At 37.1% G+C, this 23296-nt stretch overlaps 1 protein-coding gene across 2 annotated transcripts in view; it reads left to right on the plus strand.

The window, feature by feature from the left end:
• The window catches only part of ap3b1a (adaptor related protein complex 3 subunit beta 1a), a 56176-nt gene that overhangs the window by 22137 nt on the left and 10743 nt on the right, over positions 1 to 23296 (plus strand). Inside the window, exons 17-25 of one of the 2 annotated variants that reach the window (XM_039681816.2) lie at positions 637 to 767; positions 1093 to 1225; positions 1312 to 1468; positions 5580 to 5769; positions 5890 to 5932; positions 6791 to 6894; positions 16603 to 16831; positions 19876 to 19960; positions 22421 to 22518. In XM_039681816.2, coding sequence (XP_039537750.2) covers positions 637 to 767; positions 1093 to 1225; positions 1312 to 1468; positions 5580 to 5769; positions 5890 to 5932; positions 6791 to 6894; positions 16603 to 16831; positions 19876 to 19960; positions 22421 to 22518 — 1170 coding nt within the window. The remainder of the gene's footprint in view (positions 1 to 636; positions 768 to 1092; positions 1226 to 1311; positions 1469 to 5579; positions 5770 to 5889; positions 5933 to 6790; positions 6895 to 16602; positions 16832 to 19875; positions 19961 to 22420; positions 22519 to 23296) is intronic. The other variant, XM_039681817.2, reaches the window with a different exon arrangement.

The following is a 23296-nucleotide window of genomic DNA, read 5'->3' on the forward strand; positions in this document are numbered from 1 at the left end:
CCCAGAGTTGGGGGCATAAACTAGAAGCCATTTTATTAGTCTTGCGCAGCAAAACTTTTGACTATCATAAGGTATCTTTTCAGCTTATTCAACTCAGTTTGAGTTGTTTTCAATCTTTTTATGCCATATATATGTTGATATGATTTCAAAACTATAAAGGAAGTTGTATATTTTCTTTTTTAGATTAGATTTTTATTGGCCACTTATTGTGCTTTGTTGTTTGTGTAGTACAAGTACATTAATTAATATGATTATTATTCTTCTAAATTGAATTGAATATTTATTAATATTTTTTATTGTAACCTTTTATACAGTGAAAATAATATAAAAAATATTAGTCAAATATTATCTGGAACATATTTAAGTTGGCAATGTATATTCTCTGATAATGAATTATAATAACTTATAAGCAGAATTAAATGGCAGTTGTCAATTTCAGTAAATCTTTGGTGTATTTATTAATTCAAATTATGTATATCTTTACTTTTTTTTTTTTTTTTACTTTATTCATTTTCAGTTAACTTGAATGAAAAGTTTTACCATTGAGTTTTGTATAAGCAGATGTTGCTTTGATATGAAAAACTTAGACATTGCACCGTATTTGATGACATCAACATGTATTTGTCTGTTTTTCAGACCGAGATCGTTTTCAGCTTGGCACGCTCTCTCATTCGCTCAATTCTCATGCTACTGGGTACCTGGAGCTTTCTAATTGGCCATCTGTCGCTCCTGACCAATCAGTCAGAAATGTGGAGGTAGTAGAGCCGGTGAGAATCCCTTTTCTATTATTGCTTTGTTTTTGTTTTATTAAACACATAATCTTCACAAAATGTTAGCAACAGCCCCTTTAACACACAGGGTGGGGTGGGGGGTAAAAGTCTTTACCAATAAATACATAAATGTACTATTCACACATGATCTCTTAACGGGAATTTACCAGTAAAGTCATTCTAGTAATTTTTCTGTAATTTCTGTAACTGGGATTACTGTGTGAAAAGGGCTGATCAAAGTACAGTGTATTTACAGTGCCATGATCCCATCACTTCTCAAATGAATATGACCTCATTTCCTGTTCCTTTGTGTCTGGGGCAGGTGAAAGAGGCCCTGGCACCAGCGCTTGGTAAATCCAAACATCGCAAATCAGATGAGAAGTTCTACTCTGGTTCTGAGGAGGAAGAGGAGGAAGAGGGAAGCAGCAGTGAGGACAGTAGTAGCAGCAGTGGAGGTAAAACATGAGTTCGGCTTGGCTTGTGTAAGATGACGTTTTTTTCAAATCGATCCTCGTCTCAACCTGTTTGTGTGTGATTGTAGAATCAGAAAGCGAATCGAAGAGTGAGGAGAACAGCGATGATTCAAACAAGAGCAGCTCCAGCCAATCAGAGAAGAGCTCCAGTGAATCAGACACTGATAAGAAGAAAACGCAGAAAAACAAAAAGCTACAACAGCAGAAACCAGCCAGCAAAGACAGGTATCAATGTCATATGTTTAAATGTTTGGGGTCAGTAAGGTAAGAAAGAAATGTATACCTTTACTCAGCAAGGATGCATTACATTCATCAAAAGTGACTGTACATTTTATATTGTTGGAATTTCTTTCAAAAAAATACTGTTTTTTCTATAAACTAAAGAATCCTAAAAAAAAACAAACATGTATCATGGTTTCCACAAAAATATTAAGCAAAAAATTTTTTTTCAATATCCATAATAACAGAAATGTTTCTTGAGCAGCAATTCATCATATTAGAACGATTTCTAAAGGACGTGTGACACTGGAGACTGGAGTAACGATGCTGAAATTTCACCTTTACTTTTTAAAATATATTAAAATTGAAAACTTATTTTAATTTGTAATAATACATCATAATATCACGGTTTTTACTGTATTATTGATCAAATAAATGCAGCCTTGAGCATAATCAAAGCATTAAAAATGTAAACTCGAAACAATCAAATAATCTCAGACCCCGTTTACACCTGGTATTAAAATGCGATCTGTATCCAGATAAGTTATCCGGATAATAAGTACTGATTCCATTTACACCTGGCCACATAAATGTGTTTTTGCAAAACGGATATAAATCCGATCTTCACCTCCTGCGTTATATGCAGATTTATTGGATTGCACGCCACCAAAAGCAACAGATCTGAGCGGCATTTTATTGATCATCAGCTAATTTCCAAATCAGAGACATCAATAAGAGAGAGTGGCAACAGGCCTGGTAAGATAATTTTGTTTCTTTACTTGAAGATGTGTTAACTGCGTCTGTGACTTACTTTCACTTTTATTTGCGATGTTTGCACGTTGAATAGACGCTCAGCTGCTCATCTGCGGTGATGCATGTCGCCTGTCGCATCTGACTAGGCTATAACATGACATATAGCCTATATAACACGCTCTCACTCGTTTATTTTTTAGCATTTTTGGGAGGAGTAAAATATACATATGTGGTTTCAACAACCAGATTGCGTTTACATCCGGACACAATGCGAGCCAGACTACCTCCAGATGTGGTCAGGCAGATCCGATCACGATCCGATCACAACGCATTTACACCTTGCATTAACATGCGTTTTTTTATTATCCAGATAACTTATCTGGATACAGATCGCATTTTAATACCAGGTGTAAACGGGGTCTCAGAGACCACAAACTTTTGAACGTTACACAGAAGATATTTTGACGATCGTGGGTAACAAAAAAGTTGACTTCCATAGTATTCAACAGAGGGACAAATGAGTGACAACAGAGGACAGAACTAAACATTCAAACGTAGCCTGGTTACACTTTAGATCTGTGATATTAGTCGGAGTTTATTTTAGATTTCGGCTATTTTAGATATCCATTCAGCTGATTTTCTGAGATTTAGAAGAATATCAGTAACCACCAGACAGTTTCTGGTCTCATTGACTTCCATATACTATGGAAGTCAATGAGACCAGAAACTGTCTGGTTATTGATATTCTTCTAAATCTCAGAAAATCAGCTGAATGGATTCGAAAACGGTAAAACTCAACTGTTTAACTCTGGGGGAGTTGTAAAATGAGCCTATTTCCACAAAAAAAGTGGAGTATCCCTTTAAAGGGGAAGCAGTCTAATAAACATGCTGACGATTGCACCATTACTGTGAATCAAACAACAAAAGGCAAAAAGGAAATCACTCACAGTTCTTGAATAAATAGTTTTAACAAGCATTAATCTATCTATGATAAAGTATGCATTGTTATTTTACATTTGAATACTTTATTATATTTCTTTTTAGACTAATCCTGAACAGTAATGTTGGTAGACCTTCCTAAAATTGAAGCACTGTGTAGGCCTATACAATGTGTATATTTGTTTAATTGTTTATCTTTGTTTAGTATAAATGTATATAGACAAAAAGGACCGATGAGAATACTGTTGAAGTACCGGATCGATAAGCATTATCGGGAATAGTAGTACATCACTACATACAGGTTTGGGAGAACTATCCCTTTAAGGTTAATGGTTTGCTCAAGATTAAATTGCTGCATTTAATACTTACATCACGTGCTACTGCTAATTTTGAAGTGTTTTTCTGCTTAAATATATAGACAGATGGTATGCAAGATTGACTTGGGTCTTCTGACTTCTGGTGTGTTTTGCTCAAGTGTGTGCACATTTGGACACACAATATACAACTTGGGTTATGTATATATATATACATATATATATATATATATATATATGCAGGATGTAAATAAAGTGTGTGTTCAGTGTGTGTTTGGCTGATTGTTTATGCTGCTGCATAAAACGTGACTAATAAAATGTGGCACCAATAATCTCACCCTCCATCTGTTCACACACACACACACACACACACTTTCTCTCTCTTTAACACATGCCAGGACTCAAAAATAAGTAATTCAGTTTTTTTTACAACATTTTTACTGGCCACCCCTCAAAGAAACTGTACATTATATTTTATGTGCTAGAAATATGTATATTTTTCATTCCATTTTAAGTTTAATTTTCAATTAAAAAATCACTAACAGCTATATGCTTAAGTCACAAAAACAATGACTTGCACTGCAAACATCTATGTTTTTTTCATTTTCAAACCATTACTGATGCTTCCAAAAGTAACAACAGTCACATTTGCAATTTGTTAAGAGTAGAAACACATTTAAAATCAGCAGAATTTGCAACAATGTTTAGTCTAACACTTAACCAAATGTTTACATTTTCAAGGCATAAAAAATCACGACCAACGACTTGCTCGATTCTGTATACAAGAACACACGCGCACACAAACAGTTTGTACTTTTGATTGTTGTGATGTAATGTTCCTGTAGTTGACCCTGCTGCCTTCATTAGAGACTGTAATTAAACCGCTAATGCACAAACACACACACACACACGTGTGTGATACACTCTTTGCCTGTTTTGTTTGCTGTTCTGCCATCATTGTGCATAATTTAAGGCTCTCTCCCACATTCTCAACCACCGTGAAATGCTCTCATTAATACACACACACACACACACACTGCTTTAATGGTGCTGTTGAACTGTGCACACTTCAGTTAGGGTGTGTGTGTGTCCACGCCACTTCTTGTTCTGAGCAAATGAAATCCAAAGGCCAAATTAATCTATCTAATCATTTCACAATTAAACAGACATTGTTCCCTCTGCTAATTTCTCTCTCTCTCTCTCTCTCTCTCTCTCTCTCTCTCTCTCTCTCTCTCTCTCTCTCTCTCTCTCTCTCTCTCTCTCTCTCTCTTTCTCTCTATGACCCATTAATAAGTATTTATGCATTTATAAATGTTGTAGTGATTTGTGCAAAAGAAAGGTTATAGATGTTCTAAAGAAGTGAAGTGTGTCTCTTTTTAAAAGCTTTCCTCTTATGATTTTTTACATTTTCAACATTCTTTAGTGTGTAATGTTTCTGTTTGAGCATTAAAAAATTGTCTGCAAAGTTACAAAGTCAGTCCAATGGGAGTTATTCTCTATATCAGTGATTATGGTAAGAGGCGTGGCATTTTCCAAACAAATTTGAAGCGGTTGACCAATCACAACACACTGGTCCAGCCGACCAATCAGCGCACATTGTGCTTTTCAGAAGGAGGGGCTTCATAGAGAGAGGAACTAAACAGAGTGTACAGACTGGAAACAGAGGCGCTGCACCAGTGTAAAATTTGAAAAATATGCACTCAATAAATATGCATATGTGAAAAATTATGCATTTAAAGGGATACTCCACTTTTTTTTGGAAATAGGCTCATTTTACAACTCCCCCAGAGTTAAACAGTTGAGTTTTACCGTTTTCTAATCCATTCAGTCGATTTTCTGATATTTAGAAGAATATCAGTAACCAGACCGTTTCTGGTCTCATTGACTTCCAGTCAATGAGACCAGAAACTGTCTCGTTATTGATTGGAAAAGAAGTGGAGTATTCCTTTTAAAAAAAAACTATTCTTGTCGATCCCAAAAACAAAATCAAGACTTTGTAAAAGGGCGTAATTGGTCCCCTGTACTATCTAGGTTGATTTTGCAGTTATTCATTTGGCTAATGAACTCTAACAAATAGTTCAATTTTGTGTGTGTGTGTGTGATCCTGACAGGAAGCTGAAGAATGGGAAAGCTGCAAATGACAAATCCAGATCCGGAAGTGAATCAGATTCTGAGAGTTCCTCGTCTGAAAGCTCGTCTGAAACCGGATCGGAATCTGAACTGGATTCAAATTCAGACTCGGGAACAGATCAGAAGAGAAAAACACAGTCTAAAACTGTCCAGTCCAAACCGGTTACAAAGGTAAGAAGTACAAGAGAGTACAAACAAACAATTATGAATATGAAGTTTTTCTGCATATTACATGTATGTGTGTAACATCTGCCACCCATGTGTTAATTGAAAGTTTGTTTGTATGTTCAGCAGGCTGAGAAGAAGGAAGTCTCTCTCCTCGATCTGGACGACTGTAAGTTTGTTCTAATGACTTGAGTTAAATTGAGGCATTGTGTTGTTTCGTAATAGAATGGCTATTTTCCAAACCCTGCTGTCTACATAAAGGTTCCAGAAGTCAAAGTCTAATTCATTTCCCCTAAATTTTTAATTATAAATTACAGACCTTTTGTGAGCTTTGAGGTTGTTCATCGATTTTATATGGTTTTGTTGAAGACTTCAGCCTGAATTATTTGATGTTTAACATCAGAATTCCTGGGGGAAAAATTACATTAGTCATGATTCTGCAAGGACATTTCCGCCAATCAGAGAATTGCAGTGTGAAAATTACGAAATCTCATTACAACTATTGCATTAAAAAAAATCTCGAAAAAAAGACAATCCCATAATTAAGACAGTATTGGCTATGACGCAATGACAAGTGCTAGACTAGACAGCTCATTCCAGCAGAGAGGAACAGAGAGAGTGAAAGTTTTGGAGAGTGAGTGTAGTTGAGTGAGCTGGCGGGAGGGAGCATACATTTGTAGTCGTGAGTTAAGATAGGGAAGAGCTGTTCCAGTTGTAGTCCTGAAATCCAGCGTTAAAACTTTGCATTTGGTTCTGACCACAACTGGGAACTGGGCCGAGGGGCTCACGCTTCCGCTACCTCTAACTGCTCTTGGGACTGCTCTGGTTGTGACGTGGGTTCTCTTTGCCTGGTCGCTTCTGGATCATCATATTTAACTTTTCATTGATGAATTATGTGTATAACCCAAAGACAGATGTTAAGGGTAACCCATAGTGATGATTTATGAAAAAAAATAAAAATGACCAAATTTGGAGAAGATACAAGGTGACGATATGGGTTTTAATGTTGTTGTTTTTGTATTTGCAGTCTCGCCCATGCCGGTGACCACACCCAAGAGCTCCATCATGTCTCCTAGTCTTCTGTCTGACCTGCAGGGGCTCTCAATCTCACCCAGCGCATCAGCCTTACAGGTGTGTGTGTGTGTTTGTCCTCTCTGGCTTTTTGTGGTTAGCTCTCTGGAGTACTTTTAGCAGTCATTTCAACTTCATGACCAATCAGAATAAAGTGTATATTTAACGGCTGAAACACACCAAGCTGACGGTTGGCTCTCGGGTCGTTTTTGAGCGTCGGTCGGCTTGGTTTTTCCGCACTATTGGCTCTAGTCGGAAGCCGTCTAGGTTTTTTGGGATTGGTAAATCCCTGAGCATTCGAATACACAAATATTTTCAGAATAACATGAACATCAACTTCCTTCATTCCAGTTGGCTCAGCAAGCTAAGCAAGCGCTGCTTTGTTTATGGTTTCTGCAGTCCTAGTTTCTGTTTCTTTTTTGAATGATGAAAAATAGACTACATGCTGATATAGACGTTTACTTGCATGCAGGAGCAGAACGCATGTGCTAACTGACAACCGCCTTTAGTCCTTTTGGTGTATTCAAGCGACGCTTTTTGGCCGATGCTTTCGTCAACGCTAGTTCTTTGACGTCGGGTATATTCATTCTGTTTTGGTTTATTTTGCATTAATGACCAACTGACTGTATATATTACTTCCTTTTTGTCATTTCCTCTCTAGTCTTTTATTTGAGTCCATCTTGGATGTTCTTTGTCCTGTTGTATTATAGATTGGTTTTTCATTGCCTTCCCTCTTTCTTCTCCACCAGTGTGTGTGTGTGTGTTGTCAGTGTATGTGATTGTTGACCTTTTGCTGTATGAAGGCTCCTTCCTCTCCCGTGAGAGTCCTGTGTCAGGGAGAGAGGGATGTCAAGAGAGCGAGAGGGAGGGAGAGATGTCACTGAGAGATGAATGAAGCATGTGTGGTCATTTCTTCTCAAATACTATCTGTGTCTTTCTCTTTTAGGATTGACACATGAACTGTAATATCCCTACGGCCCACAGACACCTCCTGACAATAACACACACACTCTATACGCGTGTTTATAGACCAGCACTGCTGTCATATTTCCACCAAAAGATTCTTAGTGGGATCTAGACCTTGATCTTATTGTTTGTAATACTTTGTGTTGTTTTACAGTTAATTCTATGCGTACATATAGTGAGATTTTGTGTTGAAAGGAGAATTGGCTTTGGCACTTTAAAAAAAAGATAATAAGCTAATGAGGAACTGGCATTTCAGTGTGACACATTATGGCTTGCTACAATACCATTCAAAAGTTTGAGGTTGGTACATTTATTTGATCAAAATACTTATACAAACTACTTCATCAAATATTATTAGTGTTTAAAAGAATTGTTTATTATTTTAATATATTTTAAAATGTAATGTATTCCTGTGACGCAAAGCTGAATTGTCTGCATCATTACTCCAGTCTGTCACATGATCCTTCAGAAATCATTCTAACATGATGATTTGGTGCTCAAGAAAATCTTCGTTATTATCAATGTTGAAAACAGTGATACATTTATTAGTGTTTCTTGTAGACTAGTAAGTTAAAAAGAACAACATTTATTGGATTGGAGATTTCCACAAACAGTGTAATTTTCAGTAAAACATTCCCTTAAAGAGCTTAAAATTGATTTGATAATATTTTTACTTTGGCTAGAAATAATAGAGAGATTGCAAGAAATGATGCAGTGGAGTGATGTAAAAACTGTTAATACTGAATTAGAATTGAGACTAATGCTGTTAACCAAACATAACTGATGAATATCTAAACACACAGAACCTCATTAGAGAAAGAACAAAAAGCTTGTGGAGAAAATGATAGCAACAAATGATAATGATATATTGTGTAAAACAAGTTTTCTATTAATTTAATTCAAACTAATTTATAGTTTTACATCCCAATTTCTGGTTTTAAATTGTATTATATCATATAATACATTTTCCAGATCCATTCCCCCATGTTCTCGAATTTCCTGTCCTTTCTTCTGATATTATTAATATACGAATTTTAAAAATGCACCCAAAAAAGCATTACTTTCAGCATACGAGCATGCTATTAATGGGTTAGTTCACCCAAAAATGAAAATTCTGTCAGTATTTACTCACCCTCATGTTGTTCCAAACCTCTATGTGTTTATTTGTTCTGCTGAACACAAAGGAAGATATTTGGAAGAATGTTTTGATCAAACAGATCTCATTCCCCATTGACTTGTAGGAAAAAATACATACTATGGTAGTCAATGGGGATTGAGATCTGTTTGATTAAAACATTCTTCCATTCTTCCTTTGTGTTCAGCAGAACAAATAAACACATAGAGATTTGAAACAACATGAGGGTGAGTAAATACTGACAGAATTTTCATTTTTGGGTGAACTAACCCTTTAAACTGCGAACGCTGACAGCGCTGCGGTTGAACTATGATTGCTGATAACGCACGATCCTTGATATCCTTGAAAGAAAACTTTTAAACTTCCATCTGTCAGAATTCCTATTCTCCTCCTGTCCATCACTGCGGGGTTGCCCCGGCGACCTGTATCACGGCGTTGGGCGGGTGCTTTGATTGACAGGCTCGTCAGGACCGGGCTGCCGCGCAGCTAGAAGCGGTTAGGCACAGGTCATTAGAATACTACCCACGAGCCTCGGCGGGCAGGCTAATCAGAGCTGAAATAAAGGGTGAGATTGAGAGAAAGAGAAAGGGCTTATTTAAAGTCAATGCTATGCATAAATACATTACAGGCCGCTATAATCTTAGTCACGGTGGATAAACCTCATCTCTCTCGCTCGCACATACATGCATTCAAACGCGGTCATTTATTATGGTGTGTCACGTCACACAGCTGGTCTTTCTTAGCCGCGTGCATGCAGATGTATGAAAATATATTCATGTGACACGGCCGCGTGTGGGTGTGTGTGACTTTGGCAGGCACGGGTGCGGATGAAATAACGGTGTGTGAAATGGAGAGACACTCCGATGCATTCTGGGATGGTTAGCGGCGGTATTTAGCCGATCCGGGGTCAGCGTGCGAACTATCTGCCTCGGCTCCTCCCGTTTCTAATAACATTTTGACGTGCGGTTCTGCTCTGAAATACTGTTTAAGCTCACGCCGGGGGAGCCGGCTGATAACTTTTCATTCATAATTAGCGCGGGGCGAATGGGGGCCGAATGCGGGGCGTTGGAGGGAAATTGAACTGTCAGTGTAGGGCGAGCGGGGGGCGAACGAGGGCGAGCACGGGCTGGGGGGCGTTTGACCCCATCACAATCCGAGGGCCGCGTCATAATTTGTTCATTTGGTGCCCATCAGCCGGCCGGCGTTGCCGCGGTGACCCTGTTCTTCTCGGAGCACGCTCAGTGCCGTCCTCATTATGACTCAGCAGCAAGGTAGAAACGCACGTGGAGACTCGTGCTGTCAATCACATGAGCTTACACATTTTAGTGTTTTTCGTGCGCACTAGGACAGTTTTGATTTGATTTTGTGTCCGTTCAGTATTTTCCTCAGTTTTTGTGAGACTTTGGTTGGGTGGAGCTCAGGGGGTCTAGGGACATGGTCCCATGAAATTGTTTTTTTTTTTTTAATTTGGATATTTAAAGCTAAATGTATCAATCTGGTTCACTTTGAAAGCAAAATTAAGAGTTCCAACCCCCTTTTAGTGACCATATTTAACGGGGTAAAAAAAGTCTTTGCATTGACATTGACTACTAGACTTTAAAGACTCAATACAGGGTTATTAGTTCACTAAAACTAAAATTAAAAAGGTAAAAACTTTCTTTACTTGAAATGAAATAAATAAAAATAGTTCAGCTTGTTGCCAAGGCATAATCTGTCATTTTCAATAGTTTAAACTATGTACTTAAATAACTGAAATAAATTAATAAAATAAATAAAAAATAAATTAATATTAAATGAATAAATTAATAAAAACTATGTAGTTAAAATGAATCTGAAATTATAAAAATAAAAACTAATTCGAAAATATGAACAAAAACTATAATAGTATCTCTATTATACAGTATTATGTTGCTATAATTTCACTGGCCTCTTTTTTTAGTTGTGATACTCTCAGTCTTTTAGGAGGCCAAACAATTGAATATAATAAAAAGAAATGATGTTATAATATAATATCTAAGATTTACTTACTGTATATTATAGTACCTCTGATCTGTAAAATAAAAAATTATGTTCCATAATAGCTAAAATAATAAATATTTTACTTTACAGTAGTTAATCCCCCAAGCTTTTAATTTGCCGTATATCTGCAGAGAAACGTTTTGTGTTCATTTGAGAGCAGGTTTACAAACATTTCCCTGTTGCGTTCCCAAATGGACGTTAAAGGGATGGTTCACCCAAAAATGAAACTTCTGTCATCATTTACTCACCCTCATGTCCTTCCAAACCTGTAAGACTTTCATTCATCTTCAGAACTCAAATGAAGAAGTTTTTTTGATGAAATCCGGGAGCTTTCTGTCACTTTGATGCTTCATAAAGAGATCGTAAAACGTATCCATATGAATTGAGTGGTTTTGTCCAAATTTTCTGAAGATACCTGATCGCTTTATATGATTAACCTTTAAGCACATGCAGAGATGTACAGTAGTTCGCAGCATTATCTGACATGCTAAAACACTGGATCATGAGCTGCTCCGTTGTAAATGAACATAGTGTCTGAAACGCACAGCGTAACAAACTATATACTTAATTAGATTGTAGCCATTGTGTGCCATATCGCAAATTTGATTTTAGTTTGATAGATTGACCGATGCTTTGCCTAACGCAATGGCGCAAAACGTACAACCTTAGATGCCTGTGTCTTTGTACGTGTTGCCATTCTGAGTTTTGCTACACGAATGAAACTCGCTCGTATTCCTTTACGTTTATTTTACAGGCTTCAATATTAATCACTGTGACTTTTAACATTTGACAGGATCAATGCTTGCACTCACACCTCGCTATTTCACCAAATGACATTTTTCTCTTGCAGACAGTCTCATAAACAAACGAATTAGATTTCAAACAGCAATAGAAAATAGATTTTTAATTCTCTCTGCTGTATGTCCTCCTGTCCTCCGTTTATCCTTCTTTTCCCTCTGCTTTCTTTCTCTCTCTCTCTCCCTCTTTATCCCGGCTGGCGGATGTGTTTTGCATCTGTCAGCAGAATTGGGCGGCAGCTGGACAGAGAGGATGCTGGGATATGTGAAGGTGACTAGAGCGAGTTGTCATCCATCACCGAGGTTTCCTTTAAGCTCATCCATAATAGAGCCCCTCAATCAAGCTCCCCTTCACACAGGAGACATGTCCGAGTATGTGTGTGTGTGTGTGTGTGTGTGCGCGAGACGGTGCGGTCAAGGTTACTCTTTTCTTTCGGTTATTTACTCTTCCACCGCCCAGCGGAGTTGACCACTTTATAGGACGTGTGTGTTATATTGGTGATCATAAGCGATGTGTTGTATATTGGCTCGTCCAGTCCTTGAGGACACTGACAGGAGCGGTTATCATGAAATGGTGGACACCACACAACCCGTGTATTTCTGTGTGGTAAATCTGACACTGTAAACATTATGGCTACTTTTATCAACACAGACCAGCTTGACAACTCCAAAAGCACGGCTGTAAATTTATGTTGTGTGAATGCGTGTGTGTTTTGGTAGGAAGCTTACAAAAGGATATGGCACGTCTAAAGGTGCTTTCACATACTTCACGTGCTCAAGTAACGCTATCATTCGTACTGTCAGGTTTTCAAAGCAATTTTATTTTGGTTTGTCTAGTTTCAGTTGCGCCATGATTGTAGGTGATGTTCTGGCCCGTACAGAAGCTCTGCAATTATTTTGGTAAATAATTGTATATTCAATAATAGGTTCTTAAATGTATATCAAAATAAATAATAAAATCATGTATTGATCTTTGATTTTGTCATATTAATATTTTAATATAATTTAAAATAATAGTCATAATACACTGTAAAAAAATATTGTTGGTTTAACTTAAAAAAATAAGTAACCTGGTTGTCTTAAAATTTTAAGTTAATTGAAATGGAAATATTGAGTTAATACAATGAAGGAGATTGATTTAATCATCAGAAACTCAAAATATTATGTTATCTGAACTACATAAATTATCTAAGTTGATCTGACAAAAGAAAAAAATGTGATTACAAATCATGAAAATATTTTTTTTTACAGTGTATCAATTTTATATAAAACAAGTTATTCATGTTATGTTTATCAACAATTATTTATCTGTTTTTAATACTAATATTTTATGTATTTTATCAAACTACAATATAACATTTTTAGCTGTCAATATGCGTAAAAAGTATTTTTTTTAAGCTCAATTTAACACATTTTGTCATATTTAAATCATCTTTCCAGAATTTTGTAGATTTCTTTCTCTTCAAAATTATAACAAATATATATATGAAGAGTTCAGATGCAAAAGCCTCTAAATGCCATTTGAAATTTTCTTCTTTAATGATGATTTTTATCGAACTTGTATATTTAAGTTCAGTAATTTCACTTAAATGGCAATGATAATTACCTATTAATTGTTATTTAAGTGAAATTACTGAACTTAAATATACAGGTTTCATAAAAATCATCATTAAAGAAGAAAATTTCAAATGGCATTTAGAGGCTTTTGCATCTGAACTCTTCATATATTATTTGGTCCTGTTGTTGGTGTGTCTTAATGTTAAAATGTTTAAAGTAGTGAAAACATTACCGGTCCCCAAACAGAGCCTTGAGGCACTTCAGGAATCAGAAGCTGAAAGAATGCAATTTTTCATTACACATTTTTAGTTTATTTCCATTGCACTATTTTTAGCTTTTATAACATCCGTCATCGCTCTACGAGAGAACTCCAGTATTGGGTTGCAGATGGAATCCATAGCTCAGAGGGATTGCTGGTGTTGAAGACCGAGCCGCAGCCAATAAATAAATTGCAGGCAGAAATGTCATCCCTGTCCAGGTGTTCAGGAGTGCTGTGTAGAGCCAGAAAACTGCCATCAGCCGCCGATCTGTTCTGCTGTCACACGAGGTAGAGAGAATCCAGAGAGTCAGGAGTAATGCATTGAGACGTCAGTGGTCTTTCCACACTCGTCATATCGATGGCAGCCGGTGTCACAGGACGCAATTCAGGCATGACGATCGGCCTTTCTTTTCTTTGGGCTATTACAGATTTTTCTTTTTAAATCAAACTATTTTAATAATGTGTGAATGTTCGTGATAAGGGATGCACTAATAGAGACTTTTTTGCTGGAACAATTGGGGATGATTATTTTTATGTTATTGCCGAGAGTGGATATAATGGTTATATGCAAGGCTTGACATTAACACCCGCCAATCCGCCAAATGCCAGTGGATTTCGCCTGTGGCGGGTAACACAGTCACTCCCACTAGCCACTTTGGCGTGTTGAAAAATTTAGTCTTGTCATCTAAAAGACATCTGACATAACAAACAAATTGCAATTTATTACTACGAAACTACAACTCACATGTGTACATGTGTGTTTGCTCATTGGTCCATTTGTGAATCCTCTTGAACGACATTAGATGCACGGAGATTAAACTCGCGGACTGGGCGTCGGATTGAGGGCTGTTTTAGGCTGCCCTTAATTATCAGCTTAATGTGATGATATAGCGATCTGATTTAATAGCAGGAGAATCCAGACCACCGGCACATCTCACACTCTCCAATGACATCCAGACTTTTGTCAAATTATCACACGCGACTGGTGCACACACACACATCAACACAGCGTTCAGTCAGGGCTGCCCTTATGTCACGTCATATCACAACTATCTTTCCAGAGTTAATTCTGTGTTTTAATAAAATTAGCCACACCATGAAAGAAAGCAGATGTGTTCGTGGGAATAATCTGGAAAATAAAGACCTCTGTAGGCCTATACTTGTTTCAGGTGTACATATCTCCAGTTATTCAGAGCTACCAGAGCTTCATGATGATCATTATTAAGTCAGAGCTCTGAGGAAATGCTGATTGCAAAACAATCAATCCAAAGTCCTCAAAACTGTCATATAGGCCTATATAAAGTTCTAATGCTCTTGCCTTAATTGTGGATTCTTTTTCTTAGAAAAAAATCATTTATTCTTTGCTCGTTGTTTCTAATGCAGATTAATTGTTCTACTCTGTATTATTGTATTTACTGCTGTAAAAAAACAAACAAACAAACAAAAAAACGATACAGCGCTTTTATTTTAGGCCTATATGCAATAAGAAGCTATTTTATGTGTTTATCATTTATTAATAGACAACATGTTTTCAAAAAAAGGAGCTTTAAAACCTTCAGAGCTAATAATAAAATATTAGTACATTTTAGCCCCATTGTCAAGTTTAGTCATATAAAATGTAATTTTCCAACAACAAAAATGTGCCTAAGTGCTGCGTGGCTAGTAATTTTGGAAAATCAAAAAAGTTCATGTCAAGCCCTGGTTATATGTTATGTCTGTAAGATTGTTATAGAGAAATTAATACTTTTATTCAGCAAAGATACATTAGTTTGATAATAAATAACAGTAAAAACATTTTAAATGTTACAAATAATTTGAATTCTAATAAATACTTTTGATCTACTTTATTTATCAAAGAATCCTAAAAAGAAATGGTCTCCACAAAAATATTATGTTTCTTGATCAGCAAATCAGCATATTAGAGTGATTTCTGAAGGATCATGTGACACTGAAGTAATGATGCTGTGGTATGATCTCCCTCTTTCTGTAAAGTCATTACTGAAATTTAAGACCATGTTAAAAGCAAATATGTTGAAGACTTCCTGGGCATCTTCATGATGGGTATTTGAGCATTACCTTGTCTATATTCTGTGTGTTTTTTCTCTTCTCTGTACTCCTCCTTTTTTGTGTTGTGTTTTTTGTGTGATTGTGAAGCACTTTTGGGAACAGATGTTCAATTAAATGTGCTATATAAATAAATGAAATGAAAATTCAGCTTTGCATCACAGGAATACATTTAATTTAAAATATATTCAAATAGAAACTTAATTTTTTTAAATTTTAATGTTTTTTATAATAATATTGTATTCTTAATCAAATAAATGGAGCCTTGGTGAGCAGAAGATATTTAAAGTGGTTTTAAAACTATTTAAAAAAACAACAGTTTTATTGTTTTACATTTTTTTATAACAGTAACTGATTCTAATTATATATTATAAAAACATTATGGTGATAACTGAATTTGGAGTGTTTTTTTTTAAAATTAACCAAGTGTTATTCTAACGTTCTTTTGACGTTTTTACTAAGGTTTCTCCTAATGTGTTCCTAATGAAAATAGCCAAATGCTTCTCTTTCATCTTTATCTGTGTCTCAGAGATTTTACATTAAGATCAAAAGTTAAAACGTGGCTTAATAAGGTTACCGGTATTTAATAAGAAATGGGCTCTCAATTTGTATGTGTGCAAGAGAATGAATGTATATACTGTACCTCCTCTTTTTTTCCTGTCGCTCTGTGTACAAAGATGTTTTAAATGTGAACATTGACATTATAAGCATGCTGAAGGTTTTTGATCAATTGCAAAAATAATGACTTTCATACAGGTTTTCACAAACACTTTTTTCATCTTCCATTGGTCAGAATTACGTCACCTTTAAATAATTAGATCAACCTGTTTAAGACCACAATAGTCTTTATTATTACTTAATTAGTACCACAAATTATAGTCAGTAAAGTCAGTGCTGCTGATCATAATGACCAAATTTCTTTTTGATACATATTGTTCTTTCCATTTCTAATATCCTGGGCATGTACGCAGGCGAGTTCTCCCGTGTTTGTGCCGGAAACCTCCCATGAGCTGCTCCACAGGATGACTGGTAAAGGTCTGTCCGCCCAGTACCGCTTCACCCGCCAGCCCTGTATCTATGGCAACAGCATGGTGTCCCTGCAGCTGACACTGAGCAACAACAGTGAGCAAGCCCTCGAGAACATCCACATCTCTGAGAAGAGTTCCAGCGGACAAAACATCCATCGCTTCAGCGCTATCGGTGAGCTTAACACGCCGTGTAGAAATCATTATGAAATTGAGCACATTAAATCATAAACAGCCACATTTGCATATCAATGCCTATTCAGCAACTACTACTACTTTTCCTCCCTCCAATCATCCATCCATCCATCCCTTTATCCTACAGGTATCCCTTTAATCATCCATCCATCCCTCCAATTATCCATCCATCCATCCCTCTTTCCCTTGAACCATTCATCCATCACTTCAATCATACATCCATCGCTCTATCCCTTTAATCATCCGTCCATCCCTTCAATCATCCATCCATCCCTCTTTCCCTCTAATCATCCATCCATCCATCCCTCTATCCCTCCAATCATCCATCAATTCTTCCCTCTATCCCTCCAATCATCCATCCATCCCTCTATCCCTCCAATCATCCATCCACCCATCTATCCCTCCAGTCATCCATCTATCCCTCTATCCCTCAAACCATCCATCCATCCCTCTATCCCTCCAATCATCCATCCATCCCTCTATCCCTCCAATCACCCATCCATCCATCCCTCTGTCCCTCCAATCATCCATCTATCCCCCTATCCCTCCAATCATCATCCACTCCTCTATCCCTCCAGTCATGCATCCATCCCTCTATCCCTCCAATCATCCATCCATTCTTCCCTCTATCCCTCCAATCATCCATCTATCCCTCTATCCCTCCAATCATCCACCCATCTATCCCTCCAGTCATCCATCCATCCCTCTATCCCTCAAACCATCCATCCATCCATCCATCCATCCCTCTATCCCTCAAACCATCCATCCATCCATCCATCCATCCATCCCTCTATCCCTCCAGTCATCCATCTATCCCTCCAATCATCCATCCATCCCTCCAATCACCCATCCATCCCTCTATCCCTCTATCCCTCCAATCATCCACCCATCCCTCTATCCCTCCAATCATCCTCCCATCGCTCTATCCCTTCAATCATCCATCCCTCCTTCTATCCCTCAAATCACCCATCCATCCATCCCTCTATCCCTCCAATCATCCATCCCTCTATCCCTCCAATCATCCATCCATCCCTTTATCCCTCCAATCATCCACCCATCCCTCTATCCCTCCAATCATCCTCCCATCGCTCTATCCCTTCAATCATCCATCCCTCCTTCTATCCCTTCAATCATCCATCCCTCCTTCTATCCCTCCAATCATCCACCCATCCCTCTATCCCCCAATCATCCATGCATCCCTCTATCCCCCAATCATCCATCCATCCCTCTATCCCTCCAATCATCCATCCATCCCTCTATCCCTCCAATCATCCATCCATCCTTCCACCGAAGTTGTTTTTACGTAGCGTATTCTTATTGTTGCGTACATTGATTATTAATATTGACATTTATTTATTTAAAAACATTTTTTTTTTACTTTTTTACATTTTACTATGTGTATAATTTTTACTTTAAATTATACACATTTAATTGCCTACCTACTACATTTTAAACATTGTGTATTTATTTTTTTAATTATAGTTGATGATAGTTATACGTTTTAATTACAGATATTATTATTATTATTATTATTAATATTTATTTGAATATTAGTTGTTTTTACATTTGGCTGTTCCCCTTCTCTTTCCCTTGTGGAGGATTTTGTCTTCTTTTCACCCCTTAGTTAAATCTTTTTCCCCCCTGAGATTGTCATGTAAACTTTAAATCAGTTCAGCTAATCACAAACCATCTAAATTTGATAGAATTCAGGAAAGCCTTCCAGTTGTATCTTATGTGTTTGGTAAATGTTAACAGATTTCTTCAGCACACACACATTCACATGTTCCCTTCTCCCTCCTTCAGCCTGTATTAATCCAGCTGAAATGATTTCAGCCTGTGTATCGATTAGCAGACTCCTATCATCAGAACCAAACACACTCACATTCCCAATGTTCTCACTCTTTCTTTCTCTTTCACAAAACAGTTCTTAGTCATTCATAGGACAGGTTCGGGTTTTATAACATAAATTGAATCATGCTTGTGTTGGTAAAGCATCACAAAGATGAATTTAATGGCTGTGAATGGAGGAGAAGAGATGAAGATTCTTTCTATACTGTTTCACAAATTCAACTCTATTCTGGGAAGAGGAGCAGATCCATCCTTCTTTCTTTCTTTCTTTCTTTCTTTCTTTCTTTCTTTCTTTCTTTCTTTCTTTCTTTCTTTCTTTCTTTCTTTCTTTCTTTCTTTCCATCTTTCCTTCCTTCCTTCCTACTATCCTTCCTTCTTTGTTTCTTTCCATCCTTCCTTCCCTCCTTCCTTCCTTCCTTCCTTTCTTCCTTCCTTCCTACCTTTCTACAGTCCTTCCTTCCTTCCTTCCTTCCTTCCTACCTTTCTACCATCCTTCCTTCCTTCCTTCCTTCCCTCTTTCCTTCCTTCCTTTCTTCCTTCCTTCCTACCTTTCTACCATCCTTCCTTCCCTCTTTCCTTCTTTCCTTCCTTTCTTCCTTCCTTCCTACCTTTCTACCATCCTTCCTTCCCTCCCTCCTTCCTTCCTTCCCTCTTTCCTTCTTTCCTTCCTTTCTTCCTTCCTTCCTACCTTTCTACCATCCTTCCTTCCCTCCCTCCTTCCTTCCTTCCCTCTTTCCTTCCTTCCTTTCTTCCTTCCTTCCTACCTTTCTACCATCCTTCCTTCCCTCCCTCCTTCCTTCCTTCCCTCTTTCCTTTCTTCCTTCCTTCCTTCCTTCCTTCCTACCTTTCTACAGTCCTTCCTTCCTTCCCTCTTTCCTTCATTCCTTTCTTCCTTTCTTCCTACCTTCCTTCCTACCTTTCTACAGTCCTTCCTTCCTTCCTTCCCTCTTTCCTTCCTTCCTTTCTTCCTTTCTTCCTACCTTCCTTCCTACCTTTCTACAGTCCTTCCTTCCTTCCTACCATCCTTCCTTCCTTCCTACCATCCTTCCTTCCTTACTTACTTACTTGACATGTAAACATTGCTTTGATTTTTAATCTTTCTCTGTAGAATTCGATTGATCTTATGCTTTTGATTCTTCGAACCTCATGCTGACAGATGTTTCTCTCCCTCTTCAGAGCGTTTGGAGCCGCAGGCGTCAGTAACAGTGTCCATGGGTGTGGACTTCAATGACTCCACACAGGCTGCAAACTTCCAGCTATGGTAAGAGTTCACTGCATACTGCATATATGCCTCATACTCTATACAGAAAATCATATATATCGTTAAGAGGAACCAGATTCATTACATTTCTTACAGTTTATATCTCTACCTTGAGTCAATATGCTTTAGTGGAAGTAAAACCCTTAGATCAGGTCGCCCTGACACGCCTGAGCATGAGGCATGATGGTGTTTGCTTTCCTCCAAAAAACAGCATTCAGCAAAAACATTAATAGACACTCACAATGCGTGCACAATATGATGGCGCTAGCATGTCATTATACAGATTAAATTACTGCTGTTCATCATCCTTACACAGTGCAAAATAAGACAAAATTAATTGTTCCCCTTTTCAATACGTTTTTAAAAAATAAATTATTACCGAATTGTGTGAATGGTAATAATATGCATTACATTTTTTTAATAATCTAATTTGGAGTGATTACACTTCCCCACAAAGCTTGTAATTGTTTTTTCTTTTTTCGATTACGCCGGAGGCTTTTGTGATCGATACAGTGAAATAGCCAGGCGTGAATAACATCACCATAAACAGCCGAGCCGGAGAGAGAGAGCGAGCAAGAGACCGGTAGATTATGTGTGCTAATGGAGCCAATGTGAGTTCAATGACATGGAGACGAGTGGGCACAGGTCAGGCCCGCACGCATGTCTGTGGCCCTAGACAAAAGCCGAGCTCATGGAGTCGGTTTAAGGAGGGATTCGGGCGCTCTCTCTCACCGATACGTCAAGAGATTATGCCGTATTATAAAGAAATACCTGGATTTACTTTGCACGTTGATCCCTAGCCCGCTTATTTGGACTCTAAATCTTTTTCTAGCCTGTTTCCCCTCATCACCTGATCTCCGTAGTGACCCTGTTCTCCCACTCCTGGATTCACTCTTTATTGGCTTCCTATTTCCCAGCCTTCTGCTCTTCATGATGGGACTTTAATGTCAGATTTCAGTCTTTATCGGAGTACCTGACAGTCTTCTTTCCTACAATTGGCCACAGACAGTGGGGATGCTAATCAGTACGAATATATCCAAATAGAAATGCCTTTCATTCTCCTCTCTCACTCCTTCTTTCTATCCGTCTTTCGGCTCTCTCCATCTGTGGATCAGTGATGATTGATCCAGTGGGATGGTAATAACAGTTCTGTTTCTCAGCTAATTGACTACTTACAAAGTAAATTGGCAAATCTGACAATCAATAAGTTTATTCTTTTACTCTTTTGGGATGAAAGGGGGGGCCGAAAACAAAATAGATTGGGTTTTAGTCTTTCCTCATGGATGTAAAATGTTACTTTAAAAACTGTAAATAACTATTATAACTTACCTAAAATGTTTTACTGCTTTAAGATGTAATCAAAATGAACCATATTTACTTCATTTGTACATATTTCTGGAAATTATTTTCTCGTTACTGAGCTTAAGACGACATCAATTTGCCAGAAATACCATAAATATAATTGTAGGTGGTGAATTTCTTCTATATTGTACCAAATACCATATATGTATGTTTTTAAAAGAAATTTTTAGTGCTCACCAAGCCTGCATTTATTTGATAAAAAAATAAAATAAAATGAATGTGTAAACAAATGCAATCCATTCGTTTAATTTAATCCATTCAAAATATTTAACACAATTAACGCAGCATCCATTTTTTCCTTCATCCTTTAGCTATAGTGCTACATTAAATGATCACGCTATCGTTCATTCAATTTCATTTGTGCGATTAAGGCATGTAAGCGTGATAAGTCTTAAAAAAAGAACTTCAGAGTTGTGAGGACATCGGATGTGTCTCGTGCGTCAGATCTTAACCTGGTTAAACAAAGTTTAAATAAAAATAAAAATCTTAAAGTGACAGCAGCCAAATAAACCTGCTGCTGTAATGTCTGTCATTGAGGATAACCAAAGAACAAAGGCTTTAATAAGTTTTAATAGATTTATCTATTTTTATGTGAAGATTGGGAATTGTTTGATAACTTTATTGAATTTCTGTATATTCTAACTGTTAAATCAAATATTTAAAATAACTGTATGTTAATTTGGCAATTAAATGTGAAATTATTACAACATAAAAATGTACTAAACTTCAATGTTAGGTGCGATTAAATGTGAAAATGAGAAAAATGTTCAATTAATTATTTAATTTTTAAATCGACTGACAGCACTAAATGTATATTACAGTTTAAAATAACTTTTCTCTGGAAAACAATCCTGCAATTTTGTTTCAGGATTTTCTTTTCAATAGTCAGCATTTATTTGAAAAATAATTTCTTTGTAACACTGTAAAAGTTGATACTGTCACTTTTGATCAATTTGATCCATCCTTGTGGAATATTCATTTCCAAAACTCTTTTACTGAGCACACACTTTTGAACAGTAATGTGTGTATAGAAGGGAAACATGGGAAAAGATGGACAGTTGTGTAGTGACCTGATGGTTCTGTTCTCTCCTCCTTCAGTACTAAAGAAGATGAATTCAGCGTGTCCATCCAGCCTGCAGTAGGAGAGCTGCTACTGCCCATCACAATGAGTGAAGCAGACTTCACCAAAGAGCAGGGTAATACAAACACCTCTTAGCACTTACAAAACACAACACTGCTGCTGTACAAACCTTCAAATAACACTTAAACACCTCAAAAATACAGGACTGTCTCTTAAAAACTTCTACAGACCACTCTCAAACACCTCAAGAACATACTACTGAGGGCTGGCTGATATTCAATATATAAACGCCATTTTAAGCCTATGCTTAGGGTGATATTTCTATTTTCATAGCATGTAGAATCATAATATTTCCACCAAACAACCATAATACCCAACTTGAATTAAAATTTCAAAACCAAAATCTAGATATGTTTGAATCAGAGTTTTGAACCAATTCACTTAACCGATCATTTGATTCATGGATTCCGTTGCATTGACCTTACACTTACAAATGATGATAACAGACTTTATTAAAACATTGTTTCTTAACATGGAAAACTTAATGGGCAAAAAAAAAAAAAGGAAAAGTCATGTTACTTTAATTAAATAATTTTAAATATATCATAAAAAATATATATATCGCCCAGCCTAATCAGTATGTCTTAAAAAAAAACTCAAATGCATGTGATCCGTTCCCATATTCACACACATATGCACTCCAGAGCTGCTTGGCCCAAACATGTTGGCAAAGCCAGAGATCCTCACACACCACTTTGAATGTGTGCAGTGTTTAGTTGATGAACTGGCTGAGTGCTGGTGACAGGCGTGCACCGCTGAAAAACTCAAATAAAGCAGCTCTTTACATATAAATCTGGTTATTTAAACACACACACACACATTCTCTCATGTAA

This window comes from Pimephales promelas, chromosome 19 (genome assembly GCF_988280905.1).
Source record: "Pimephales promelas chromosome 19, fPimPro1.hap1.1, whole genome shotgun sequence".
Classification (NCBI taxonomy): domain Eukaryota; kingdom Metazoa; phylum Chordata; class Actinopteri; order Cypriniformes; family Leuciscidae; genus Pimephales; species Pimephales promelas.